The sequence below is a fragment of the Pungitius pungitius genome, chromosome 2 (assembly GCF_949316345.1).
Source record: "Pungitius pungitius chromosome 2, fPunPun2.1, whole genome shotgun sequence".
Classification (NCBI taxonomy): Eukaryota; Metazoa; Chordata; class Actinopteri; order Perciformes; family Gasterosteidae; genus Pungitius; species Pungitius pungitius.
In genome coordinates, this window is record NC_084901.1 from 10,647,503 (window position 1) to 10,659,777 (window position 12,275).

Here is a 12,275-nt window from a genome sequence, read left to right on the forward strand (position 1 = left end):
TGCTGGTTACCATTTGTTCTCACTGAAGACCTAAATCTTAAGAAATGTTTCAAAAATAATAATAATAATAAAATAAGTTTATAAAATAGCCACAAGATTTCCTTAAACAGCTGTGCACGGAAGGTAGGACTATGAGGTTTAACGGCACAAATAACATCATCAATGGAGTTTGAGAAAAGACTTAATTCCTGAAAGTCTTTCACTGTCAAGGAACATCATGTTAAACCATCATGTATGAAACACCAAAAAATAGGAATTTTATTTAAGAGGACTGTGAAAACTGTGTACTTTTTCTTTCCATTGTTCAATGCTGACAACAGTGCAAAGGCCAAATGCCATTGGAGGTTGAGATGGGCAGACAACATGACTTTCACTCAATTATTTTTTTACTTGCGAGTTTCACTCATCCCCAAAGTGATTTATGAGTTTCGGGGAGGAAAATAATCCTCCCTCTTTTGCTGAATTTAGTATATGTGTTAGTATATTTAACACCTTCTCTCTCTCTCTCCCAACCCTCTGCCAGTTTCAACCTAAAGTCAACTCCACCATTAGCATGCAGAGATTCTCCCCTCATCATATTGTTAATCACAGATTCTGCTCCTTCCAGCCACGGTCCCCCCAGGACGCCTTGGAGGAACGCCTCATACTAGGCTCCATTGCTTGGCCTGAAAATCCACTTTTACCATCTCCTGTTTCCTTGGAGCAGACCACTGATCCAGCCAACAGCACCTTCACCATCCTCCCAGGGAGGAAAGGGGGGCAGTGGCATGTAGGGGACGAGCTGGGGGTTATGATACAAACCTTTGACTTCCAAGATTGTCCAAAGAGGTCTGGGGGGGGACTTCCTGACCGCCCGTCTGCACAACCGGAAGCTTGAAGCAGGTGTGGCTGATCAAGTTGTGGATCATCTGAATGGGAGCTACTCTGCTGTGTTCTCTTTGCTCTGGGAAGGAGACGCACGTGTTGAGGTACCATCTCGTCCTAATTATTCTTTTCAATTGTTGGTGAATCCACGCCCCTTTTAAGTTTAGCGTTTAAGTAAATGGACAATTCGCCAGAGTATATTGTTGGAGATTAAATGTGTTCACTATTTGATTTCTTGATTGATGAAAAATCTTGGTTCTCTCTCCAATCAGGTGACTCTGGTTCATTCTAGTGAAGCTGTCTCAGTGCTGGACAGGCTGAACAGAGAACAACCAGACAGGATTTACTTCAAGAGCCTCTTCCGCTCAGGCTCTTTCTCTGAAACCACCATCTGTAACGTCTGCCTGCGGCCAACCCAACAGCCGGTGTGTATGTCACAGGGTGGACAATTGCATGTTTATTTTATTGATATTACCGCATGTTTTATGTTTGCTTGCATTATTTGTGTGTGGCAATTTCCGTTTGCAGTTTTGATTGGCCTGGTGTCCTTAATTGACAATCAGCCGCAAATTGGCAAAGGGACCAATGGGGAACTGCCAAGGGGGGGACTGTTCCCTTTTTAAAACAGGTAGACGGAGCCTGGGGAAAAAGAACAGAAAGAGGACACGTGGCAGTGTCGAGCTGGAGCTGGAGCAGGAGCAGGAGCAGGAGCAGGAGCAGGAGCAGGAGCAGGAGCAGGAGCAGGAGCAGGAGCAGGAGCAGGAGCAGAGGGCGGCTGTCAACCCAGTGTTGCAGCTGGTGGAAGATCTATGTGCGGGACTCTGCTGTGGTGGCCTTGGACAGACTATTTTAGGTTTTAGGATACATTTTAAGCATTTAAATTAAAATAAATAACGTTATATTAGTATTTCCACCCTTGTCTCCTTTTGGGTCATTATGTCACTGCTCTCCCCCAAATATAAAGAACCTGGCCTTTTGTTTTAGTTGAGTTCCTAGGGCTCTTAGCCTTTACCTAGGTGGCATTGTCGGCAACATAACTTATTTTTTCCACCTTGGCCGCTGACATGTAACTACACTGACCTTCGTACAGGCGAGCCTTGGTTCTGCTACAAGCTAAAGAACCTGAGCTGTGATACCAGGGTCAACCACTTAAAGGGAGGATTGAAACAAAACCTCAAGGCCAATGAGGAGAAGCTCTTTCAAAGGTGAGGGAGCAGGTCATTTGTGCACCTTATAAATATATTACATTTTTCATTCACGCTTTTATAATAAGTGCATTCAACCATGGTACATATCCAGAACAAGAAATGAGAACGTACAATTTCTTCAATAATTGAAACTACAAAGTGTGATAAACATACACAATTGCTAGTTATCCCCTTTTTTTTAAGACGCTGCGCTACTTGCAGGTCGCTGTGTTGTGCCTGTTCCTCAATAAAGTTAGAAAAAAAATGTACCCATCGTCATGAAATGTCATCGATATTCATTTAACGTTAAATGGACTTTGCATTTTATCGGCTCGTTTTCCCAATGGACCTGACAGTGACCAGTCTTGATGTGTTGCCTTTTAAGTGACTGAAGATGTTTTCTCTGGATAATGAAATTCCTGCATTCTATCAGTACATGTTCCACTGTTTCTGATTGATCACAATGTGAGCATTTCCCAGTTGGCTGCTATAAACAGCATTAAATACATATGTAATAACCTAGATAAATAACATGAACACGGTTATATATAATTCAATCTATGGTTTAAATACTATTCTCCCACCTAGCGGTGGAGATGTGAACTGGTTTACTCGACGTCTCATTAAACTGTCTCTGCTCTGCGGTCACTCAAGATATATATACACAGTAGATGGAAAATCAATATAAGAGCCAAGAGCAGCGAATGTGCGTGTAGTCAACTACTGCTGCTAACACATCCCGTAGGACCAGGATTATTTATTTGTATCCATTAATTAACCTTTCTCCTCGTGTTACCCTGGTAACCGCTGTCATTGCAGATGGTTGCGTTGATCCTTACAGTAAAAATCTACGTACTTCCGGTTTAGCGGCTACGCTTCGTATTTTGGACCTAAAACCAAAAATGTGTTTTACAGTAAAAGGGACGATCAAAAGGTACACGGACCTACACGGACCCACCGGTCCTTTACGCCACTCCAAAATAGCCCAGGCAGCTGCCGTGAACCTCGATGCAGCTGTCGCAAAGTCGTTGCGGCACCTCAGCTTGCAACAGGAAGTTCCTCAGTGAGCTTCCTGTGCCACAGAGAGAAGATGGACTCAAGTGTCTTCACGGCCGTTTCTGAAGGTTGGTTTTCTGAAAAGCCGAAAACGGTTAGGGGCAAATCTGTAGTACATTTGGAGCTGGTGATGGTGGACGTTCACTTTATAAATGGTTTAATTAGTTCTAGGCAGGTTAATAACCATTCACCTAACGCTAAATTCGGATAGGAAAGATGACGTGTTTCTCTAAATGTATGTTATGAATCGTAAATCATTTTGCATGCACAATTTTATATAAGTGAACGCGGTATCTACAAATTGTTTCAACGTGTCAAATGGCAAACTGTTAAAGCGCTGTTGTGACTATTGAAACGTTTAGATAATACACAAAAGCACCTACATGGGCAACATAGCTATTGACTAAATGTTGTTACAGTTCTGGTGTTTTTATGTTGTGAATCATTCATAACTTTACTATGTTTTAAAAATAATTTAAAAAAATATTTTTTTCCTAGAATTACCTCAGGAATAACTGCACATTACAGACCTAGTCTGACATCCCACCATCTTATAGTCTGATCATTGATTGGACAAATGTTCTTTTCCCTTTATGCCAGGCTAATAACTTTTAATTAGGATAAATGGGATGATAAAGTCAGCAGCTACTTTCACTTTCTGTCTGAATGTTTCTCTACTTTCAGGAAACCCCTTACCTCAGGCGTCGCTGCGCCTCCTGGTCCCACCTTTCCAGTTTATGGCAGCCTCCATGTTGCAGGTTCTGAGGAAACATGATGTCTTGAACTACTGGAAAGTGGCAGAGTTTGTCTCTTTGGTGATGGACATGGTCCCAGAGCTGCTAATGTACAAGCACAGGACCCAACTTAATTTGGGATTAAGAGCTAGGGTGGGTACCAGAGGAGGATACCAGGCATTTATGGCTAAGAATTTCTATATGATGGAGGCCATTATAGACATTACAGACAGAAAAAGAAATGTTAACTGTATTGTGAATGCTATCTCATCAGTATATTCTTGAGTTGTGCCGAAGTGAACAGCTAGTGGAGCCAGACTTCATCTTGTCCATCCTGAATCAGATTAAACCACAACACCTCTTCCTGAATGATGTAAGTGACCCAAATCTAGATTAGTTCATTTTGTTCACTTTTTTGTAAAATTCCTTCTTCTCAGTCTATATGTTTATAGTAAGCATTTGTTATTATTAGCTCAGCAAAAAGCATATTAACAATTTTATTGAAAAAGGTTTTCAGTTGTGAATTAGTAATATGTCTTTTGTTTTTCTTTATGCGTTTATTGCAGATTAAAGAATCACAAGAGGAGGAAGCAGTGGTTAACTTTCTTGAGTTGATCCAGACTCTGCTCAAAGATCCACAAGAGAGAGAAGGATTTTTCTCGGTGGGTGGTTTCACTTACAGGAAAAGAACCAAACATTGTTTTTGTATGTGCAATGCAGAAAAATGAACTCTTTGTGTCTTTCAAAGAGGGTTTTCCCTGCTGAGTATGGAGCTCAGTATGACAGCGACTTGCAGATGCTGTTTTCGGAGTTCCTCTGTCGACTGGCTAAGCTGTTGCCTGTTCCAGATCTTGAGCAGGTGAGGGGTGTCATTTTATCAATTTTTAATAAAAAGTTAAATGTCTTCCCATCACAATCTACTAACTGTTTAGCTTACTACTGCTAAATTTAATAATAGCATGAATTACATATATTGTACTCTAGTCATGCTGGGATCTCTCATCAGTTTTTCTCCCTACGGTTTCTTCCTTTTACTCCCTGTGCCGATGAGAAGGTTCTGAGACAGAGGATATTGCATGTGTAAAGACTGCACAGCAAAAGAATCACAAATTTAAATTTGTGATTTTGTGCTTTTTAAAATAGATAGAACTGAATTGAAATAATCCTGGCAGAAATGGTAGATAACAGCGTCAATTTCAAAAGTCACAGATGGTATGCTCCATTTTTCTCGTGGATATTTTTGGATATGCTGGTTGAGTAGAAACAATTTAAAGTGTAGTTAGAAATAGTATTACACTAAAAGAAGAGTACACACAACTGGACCTAGCCATGGACATTGGTGCTTCCCTTAAGTACTGACCGACAGGGATGTGGGAGTTCTGATATAAACTAAGTTAGTAATTAAGGAGCAATATTAATTTCTATTGTTCAGTGGTACATGACATTATCTTTCTGCTAATCAAATAAACAAATGTATGTGAAGCCTCCAATGGTTTATATAAAGACCAGAAAGGACCAAGCACAGTGGTACTTTAAATACGTGAAATAATGTGGAAAGGCCGAAAACTTGAGTAACGTACCATCGTACATACTCGACACCTTCCAACTGTTTGGGAAGTGGTACGCAATGAGGGGCAGTGCTACCCAAACGCTTTGGTCATCTATGTGTTTGTAATGTGCAAATGAAATGTGTCTGTTTGAAGCAAAAAAATGTTTTTGTGTTTCCATGCATTCCCCACAGACAGTTTCCTGGCTTGGAGCCGAAAGCTCTGTGTCGGACGACTGTGTGCATTCAGTCGCGGAGCCTACGGACCTGAAAATGTTGCTCCAGCACCACAAACAGCTCGGACATTTAGAGCAGCATGGTAAATCCCCTTTCCCTTTCCACTGCTGCTGTCTTTCTCCAACGGAGCTATTCGACCGTAACGTCTGGGTCGCCTTTGTCCATTTCTGTGCAGTTCCACCGTCCGGCATGGGCGACAGCATCCTGTCCTCCCTTTCTGCAGCTCCGTCTTACAAGGAGGCCAAACCTACGGGAATACCCGACCGATCGAATCCACTGCGAGGCGGCTGGGATGACGCACGCACCGCGTCATACGCGGGTGACGTAGCCGTCGATGTCATTGCGGTGACCGATTACGCAGAGGTGGAGTTAGACGCGAGCACCGGCGTCGAGGTGGCGACAGGAGAACACTGCACTGAAGGAACAGAGGCCAGCGATTCGCTGGTAGTGCTTCCCGGAGAGGTGACCATAGAACAAGAGGTGGGTGAAGCAGGTGAAGAGGCATCGCAGGATGGTGCTGTTGGTGGTTCTGGAGGCATCAACCATCCACTGGTAAACAAGGACGACTTGGCGTCCTCTCAAGACAAAGTCTCCGCGGGGCCTCATGACTGCCCGGACTGCGAGAAGAAATTCAAGTTTGCCTCCTCGCTGGTTGCCCATACGGTCATCCACACGGGGGAACGCCCCCACCGGTGCAGCGACTGCGGCCGCTGCTTCTCGTTCAGGCAGTCCCTCGACCGGCACCGACACACGCACAGAACCGGACGCAAGTACGACTGTGTCGTCTGCGGGGAAAACTTCCGCTCCCCGTCCGGCCGCGCGGAGCACGAGCTCACGCACGCGGCAGACGGGCCTCACGCGTGTCATCACTGCGGCAAAAGATTTAACTGGGAGCTAGCACTCGCAAGGCACCTCAAAACCCACGCTGGTGATCCCAATGCAAACAAGCCCACAGCAAGCCCTGAGGATGGACAAGAGGTGGCTGTAGGTGATGAAAATATCAGCGTAGCTCCCGTTGCACCTGCCGACTCTGACGGGCGGCTGCGGGCGGCAGTTGCGGCGGCTCGGGGCAGTGAACCTGAACCCGACACGGAGGTCGCTACCCCGGCGAAGGTCCGCACGAGTGGACGAAAACGCAAACCGACCATGAAGATACAAGTGATAAATTTACAGAAGCGCATGGGCAGTAAACAAAAGAGGAGGATCAATTACGCCGACCCTCTAGAGCTGAGAGCGTTGCCTTTAAATTGGTAAAGACATCCCATTTTTGTCTTAAATTATTTCTAATTATTTCTCCTTTTATCCTGGTTATAACAAGGTTGCTACATAGAAATATATTGTGACATATTATGTTCAGTCAAACGTACATTTCCTATGGTGGGACCTCCAACAACCAAGCCCCTCATGTTGATTTCTGCTTTCTGGTTAACAGTGCAGAGCACTCTTATGGGTCGCTGGTGGTGTCTGCAAAGGACGCTGAAGACAGTGAGTTCACTTTTACTGTTTAAATCGTTTGATCTTTTTCACAACACACTTAAAGAATCAAAGGGAAATTAGTTAGTTAGTATAAAAATAAAGGCAGCTAAAATAGCTGATCCATTACCACAGGGCACAAAATAATATAGATAAAATAAAAGAATATTCTTTGACAAGGAAGGATTCTCAATTTGAAACTTAAATAAATAAAGGATCTGCTGTTATGGATGCTGAAATATCCCAATTTATTTTAAAAATGGCATTGGCGATGGGTATTTTGAATCCAGCACCACCCATAAATGCTTCAATATGCAGCTTTTTTTCTTCTTCTTTGATGGAGATATAACAGAACACACAAGGCAGGTTATTTTGAACTCATTTCATAGTGAAATTCTATCTATTTTCATTGAGAAAGTTCTTAAAATTCAATTGTATAACAATTCAGATCAAATTCTGTGGTTAACATCCAACTTTTAGTTGGGAGGGTTAAAGAATAAACTCACTTAATGGATCTTGAAAATGTAAAAGTCCAAAAGGCAAGCACAAGTTTTCATCATTTCTTCATACGTTAGACATATTTCACTCCAGTCTCAGATGTGTTGCTTGTTTGTCTTCCTGAAGGTTCGGTTGCAGATGGCTCATCAGCTGCTGTCTCCAGTCCCAAGTGCTCCTTCCAGCACTCCGAGGAGTCCCAGGTCCAGCACTCCGAGGAGCCGTACGCTCAGCCCCTCACGGATGAAGATGGCTTCAGTTGCCCGGACTGTGAGAAGAGCTTCAAGTTCCAGTCTTTACTTAAAGCCCACCAGCGCATCCATACGGGCGAACAGCCCTTCCTGTGTTCTCAGTGCGGCCGGCGGTTCTCCTTTAAGCAGTCGCTTGAGAGGCACAGGCAGACGCACAAAACGGGGCGCAAGTACGAGTGCCTGATCTGCGGGGAGTTCTTCAAGTCCCTGGTGGCTCAGAGGGAGCACAAGAGCATCCACATGGAGAACGGCGAGTACCTGTGTTCGGAGTGCGGCCGGGCGTTTGCCTGGAAGTCGGCCCTGGTTAGACACCTCAAGACCCACGGCGAGGAAGCGGAGCGGGTGGGGCGTCCCTACAAATGCCCCCGCTGTGACCTGGGCTTCAGCTGTGTCAGCTACCTTAACAGACACCTCCAGACTCACCAGGAAGAGAGAGTGCACACGTGCAACTGCGGAAAGAGCTTCGCCTACCAAGCGGCCCTCACCGCGCACCAACGCATCCACCGAAAGGACCGGCCGCACACTTGTGCGCAGTGCGGCAAGGGATTCCTCTATAAGGGGGGTTTGCTGAGCCACATGAAGATCCACTCCGAGGAGATGCCCTTCATGTGTTCCTTCTGCGGAAAGAGCTTCAAGAGGGAACGCAACATGAAGAAGCACGAGCGCTGCCACACCCGGGAAGACGTCTTCAGCTGTTCGCAGTGCGACAAGAGCTTCGTCTACAAGGCCACGCTGATCCGCCACGAGCTGACTCACTCGGGCGAGCGGCCCTACCTCTGCTCCGACTGCGGGAAGGCCTTCTTCTCACACGCCGAGCTCCTGAAGCACGAGCGTTTCCACACGGGCCACAAGCCCTTTCAGTGCCCCCACTGTGGGAAGAGTTTCACTCAGTCCTGCTATCTAACCATCCACCTGCGATACCACACTGGAGTCCGGCCGTACTCCTGCAGCGAGTGCGACAAGAGCTTCCTCAGCGCCAACCGCCTGAAGAGACACCAGAGGACACATTCAGGGGAAAAACCCTACCTCTGCGTGGAATGCGGCAAGGGATTCCGGCAGTCCTATAATCTCAAAATACATCAAAGGACACACATCATGAAGAGGAAATAGTCATGACATTTAACTATTAATCTGGAGAATGTTTGAGGATTTATAGAGTGGGACTTATGTCAATTGTAGATTTATTCATGTGATTCACATCATTTGCAATTATAGTGCTCTGCTTTTAGGATATAAAGTTGCTGTAAAGTTGTTATGTTTTCCATTACTTTGAATTCCCTTTTATTTTTATATAGGTCTTTTTCTCATCTAGTCTTCAAATAATGCAAAAAAGTACATAAATTCAGCCTTTTATTGGGGACATTGTCTACAACAATTTAGTAGGAAAAGAAGCTTAAAACACACACCTTTTCTTATCAGCAGATGTTTTAAATTGAGAGTGACAATCTGCAGGCTTGTTGGCACGGAGCCTTTTCTCATAAACTGCAGTACAGAAAAACATCACAGATCATTGTTCAAACTGGTGTTTGACATCATACACCACTGACAAACTTTGTATGACGAGGATAAACTGACATGTGTTGTGCTCGTCATGAATTGAAATTAAATGTAAAAAAAAGTACTGGACAAAAAACTACGCCACTGCAGAGCTGGAAAGTTAACACTAAGAAACCAGCGGGGGCTGTGGAGACCTGTATCTCGCTCAGACAGCGACCTACACGGCGATGTGCAGAGTGATAGGGCAGTGGTCGCTTCCCAGGGCCTTGTTGCGGATCTTGCTGTCACACAGGCCTGGCAGCAGGCTGGACGACAACAGGAAGTAATCAAGCCTCCAGCCCACGTTCTTTCCCCGGGAGTTCATCATGTAGGTCCAGAAGGTATAGGCGTTGGCCTGCTCGGGGTAGAGCTCACGGAAGCTGTCGGTGAAACCGGACTCCAGCAGCTGGCTGAGGCCCTCGCGCTCCTCTGGGGTAAATCCGGCGTTTTTCTTGTTGCCCTTAGGGTTCTTCAGGTCGATCTCCTGGTGTGCGACGTTGAGGTCGCCACACAGCACCAGGGGCTTCTGCATGTCCAGCTCACTCAGGTATGCCCGGAAGTCCACGTCCCACGTTTTGCGGTAATCTAGGCGCACAAGGCCTCTGCCGGAGTTTGGCACATAGGCGGTTACCAGGTAATAGTTGGGGAACTCTGCGGTGATGACACGGCCCTCCTTGTCATGCTCTTCTTTGCCTGGGGCGGTGCAAAATAAGGAGCAGTTAAGAAAGGAACGTTCACCATGATTCAAAAGTTTAAGCCTAATAGTGGTCGAGCAATAAGAGTTCAGCAAGGCAAAGTTACTCAATTTTTGTGTAACTGGCTTGTCAGCAATATTTCCTGCAGCTTTGGAAATATGGTCACCTTGCATAGTCATCTAAGAGTCGCCTAAGAGTTAACAAAATCAACAGCCCGTTGTTTGTTTAGTACACAAAAACCAAAGGGTAAGAGATGCCCAAGAAGCTAAACTTAAGAAAATACAAACTCCTTTACATCAGTGTAAACTCGTTGCTTGAGGTCTGTTATATAGACGCCACTCACCAATGCCATAGGTGACTTTTAGGGGTTCAGTCTTGCACAGCATGGCCACACCACTATAACCCTCCTTCTCATCTGACGCCGCCCAATACTTGTGAGGGTACTCTGGCATTGAGGTAATGTCAGCAGGGAGGGATTTCTCTGCACACTTTGTCTCCTGGAGGCACAAAACATCTGGACTCTCCTCACGCACCCACTGGGAAGAAAACAAATTGGTTACAATTAAACTGCAAAATGGAACTTCGGAAATCATGCACGTTGCCTCTGGTCACTGCAAACGAACATCCAAGCCGTTCTTTTTCACCCAGGCCCTCAGGCCGTCGACGTTCCAGGACGTAATTTTAACGTTGGCGTTGCGCCCATCTTTGCTTGTCATTTTGTCTGGTGGATCTTCGTACAATATTGGGGCCTCTGGTTCCTTAGCCTTCTTGGTTTTCTTTGCCGAAGCTGTGAGGTGAAAGACGCATTCAGGATAAGGAAAGTGGAGGATCCTACATGTTTCAATTTATTATATTTATTTATTACATGTTTTAAGTCATCTGACAGCTGTTTGATGTGCAGTAGAACAGAAAGCAGTGGTGCACGCTGTCGTACCGGAGCCAGTCTCATTCTCCCCGTCAGCGGCCGCCTCCTCTGCCTCTGCCTTCTTTCCTCTCTTCATACTTGATGTTGCTCTAACTGCAAACACACCTCGCAGACACACAGCACGTACACACAACACTACCCACGCCGCTGGGGAAAAACAGGATTTATTCATGTGATGAGTTTCTCTGAAACTTTTAACAGCAAAATGCGTGAGTTGTATAGTTGTTTCCCCACTGTGCCATTAAGGGGAAATCATTTGTAGGTTTTACAGCAATGCTTGATTGCATGATCCAATTCAATTGGAAGGCGTAAAAATGGCTTAAAATAATGATAATGAAATTGAACGCATTAATTCCAAGCAAAAGATTTACACGGTCACAGGCCGACAACTAAAACTGTTTATGTTGATAAATACAATGAGAGTGTACAATAATTAGATAATAATAAGTCCGCTGCATTGAGCAGAGCATGTTAGTATTTCAATTATACTTGTTAGTGCTTTCGGTTGCACTTTGTTACATAAATCTGCAAACATTTACAATAATAAAGAGGCACATTTGAAAACTTAACGTGCGAACTAACTTAACCCTCTAAAAGATGCATTATAACATACTGGTATTGGCCGAAATACTATTGTCGTAATACGAAGTCCTTGCGTTTTACACGGCAAATTTGTTTTAGACATATTTACAAAGACAAGCAAACAAAGCGGAAGCTGCGCATATTTTAATGCAAGTCGTTAATGTGGTGGAGCATGTAGCAAAGCATATTTAACATAAAATTTTACTTTATATATACGTCAGTGAATGCAAAATTAACAGCAAGCACGGAAAAGACGCAAAATTCATCAAGAAAAAGATCTAGGCTGTTTTTCGCGTTACACGGCAGGTTTCGGGGCCAGCTATGCTAACAATAGCCTTTCCTTTATGACAAAGAGAACAGAAGCAGGCGGCCTGCCCTGAGAAATGAATGGTGGGTAAAGAGCCAGCTCGCTTAATTAGCTTGATTAAACGATGCACTCGTTTTCATTTTAAACCGGCAACACGTTTGAGGAAAAGGAGATGCAAATAATCTTACTTGCACTTTCACAACAGGATACAAAGACGAGGTAAGAGCTTCTTATGTCCCTCGTCCCAACACACTTACAATGCACTGCATAGATTCCACACCACGTGTTTGATGCACTCGGTGAGTGGCCAAACATATGCCTGATAGAAATAAAAAAAGGGGTTTTATTGTGTATTGATATATTGCAAAAATAAATACACCACTATAG

General features: G+C 44.5%; 2 protein-coding genes across 3 annotated transcripts; one reads left to right on the forward strand and one right to left on the reverse strand.

Annotated features, from left to right (window-relative positions):
• The first annotated feature begins 3,133 nt into the window (after positions 1-3,133).
• LOC119211023 (zinc finger protein 11-like) lies at positions 3,134-9,042 on the forward strand. Its single transcript, XM_037461615.2, has 9 exons — positions 3,134-3,175; positions 3,792-3,994; positions 4,116-4,214; positions 4,408-4,503; positions 4,590-4,700; positions 5,583-5,706; positions 5,800-6,874; positions 7,057-7,109; positions 7,722-9,042. The coding sequence occupies exons 1-9, from the start codon at positions 3,142-3,144 to the stop codon at positions 8,951-8,953; spliced, it is 3,027 nt and encodes a 1,008-aa protein (XP_037317512.2). The 5' UTR covers positions 3,134-3,141; the 3' UTR covers positions 8,954-9,042.
• Positions 9,043-9,176: 134 nt separating this feature from the next.
• Positions 9,177-12,269, reverse strand: apex1 (APEX nuclease (multifunctional DNA repair enzyme) 1). Of its 2 annotated transcripts, none has more exons than XM_037461655.2 (5): positions 12,146-12,269; positions 11,009-11,146; positions 10,698-10,861; positions 10,418-10,610; positions 9,177-10,072 (listed from the first exon to the last, which is right to left on the reverse strand). In XM_037461655.2, exons 1-5 carry the CDS (start codon positions 12,201-12,203, stop codon positions 9,558-9,560), a joined length of 1,068 nt encoding a protein of 355 aa, XP_037317552.2. In that variant the 5' UTR covers positions 12,204-12,269; the 3' UTR covers positions 9,177-9,557. The 2 variants fall into 2 exon arrangements, with proteins under 2 accessions (XP_037317552.2, XP_037317551.1); XM_037461654.2 differs by having other exon boundaries at positions 12,077-12,222.
• Positions 12,270-12,275: the final 6 nt, after the last annotated feature.

Bases quoted from the DNA above. Each gene is read 5' to 3' on its own strand.
- apex1 (XM_037461654.2), bottom strand. From the start codon at position 12,203: ATGTTTGGCCACTCACCGAGTGCATCAAACACGTGGTGTGGAATCTAT. The intron at 10,862-11,008 runs GTACGACAGCGT...TTCACCTCACAG, and splicing joins GGAGAATGAGACTGGCTCCG to CTTCGGCAAAGAAAACCAAG. The intron at 10,073-10,417 runs GTGAGTGGCGTC...GCACCGCCCCAG, and splicing joins AAAAGTCACCTATGGCATTG to GCAAAGAAGAGCATGACAAG.
- LOC119211023 (XM_037461615.2), top strand. From the start codon at position 3,142: ATGGACTCAAGTGTCTTCACGGCCGTTTCTGAAG. The intron at 4,504-4,589 runs GTGGGTGGTTTC...TGTCTTTCAAAG, and splicing joins AGAGAGAAGGATTTTTCTCG to AGGGTTTTCCCTGCTGAGTA. The intron at 7,110-7,721 runs GTGAGTTCACTT...GTCTTCCTGAAG, and splicing joins TGCAAAGGACGCTGAAGACA to GTTCGGTTGCAGATGGCTCA.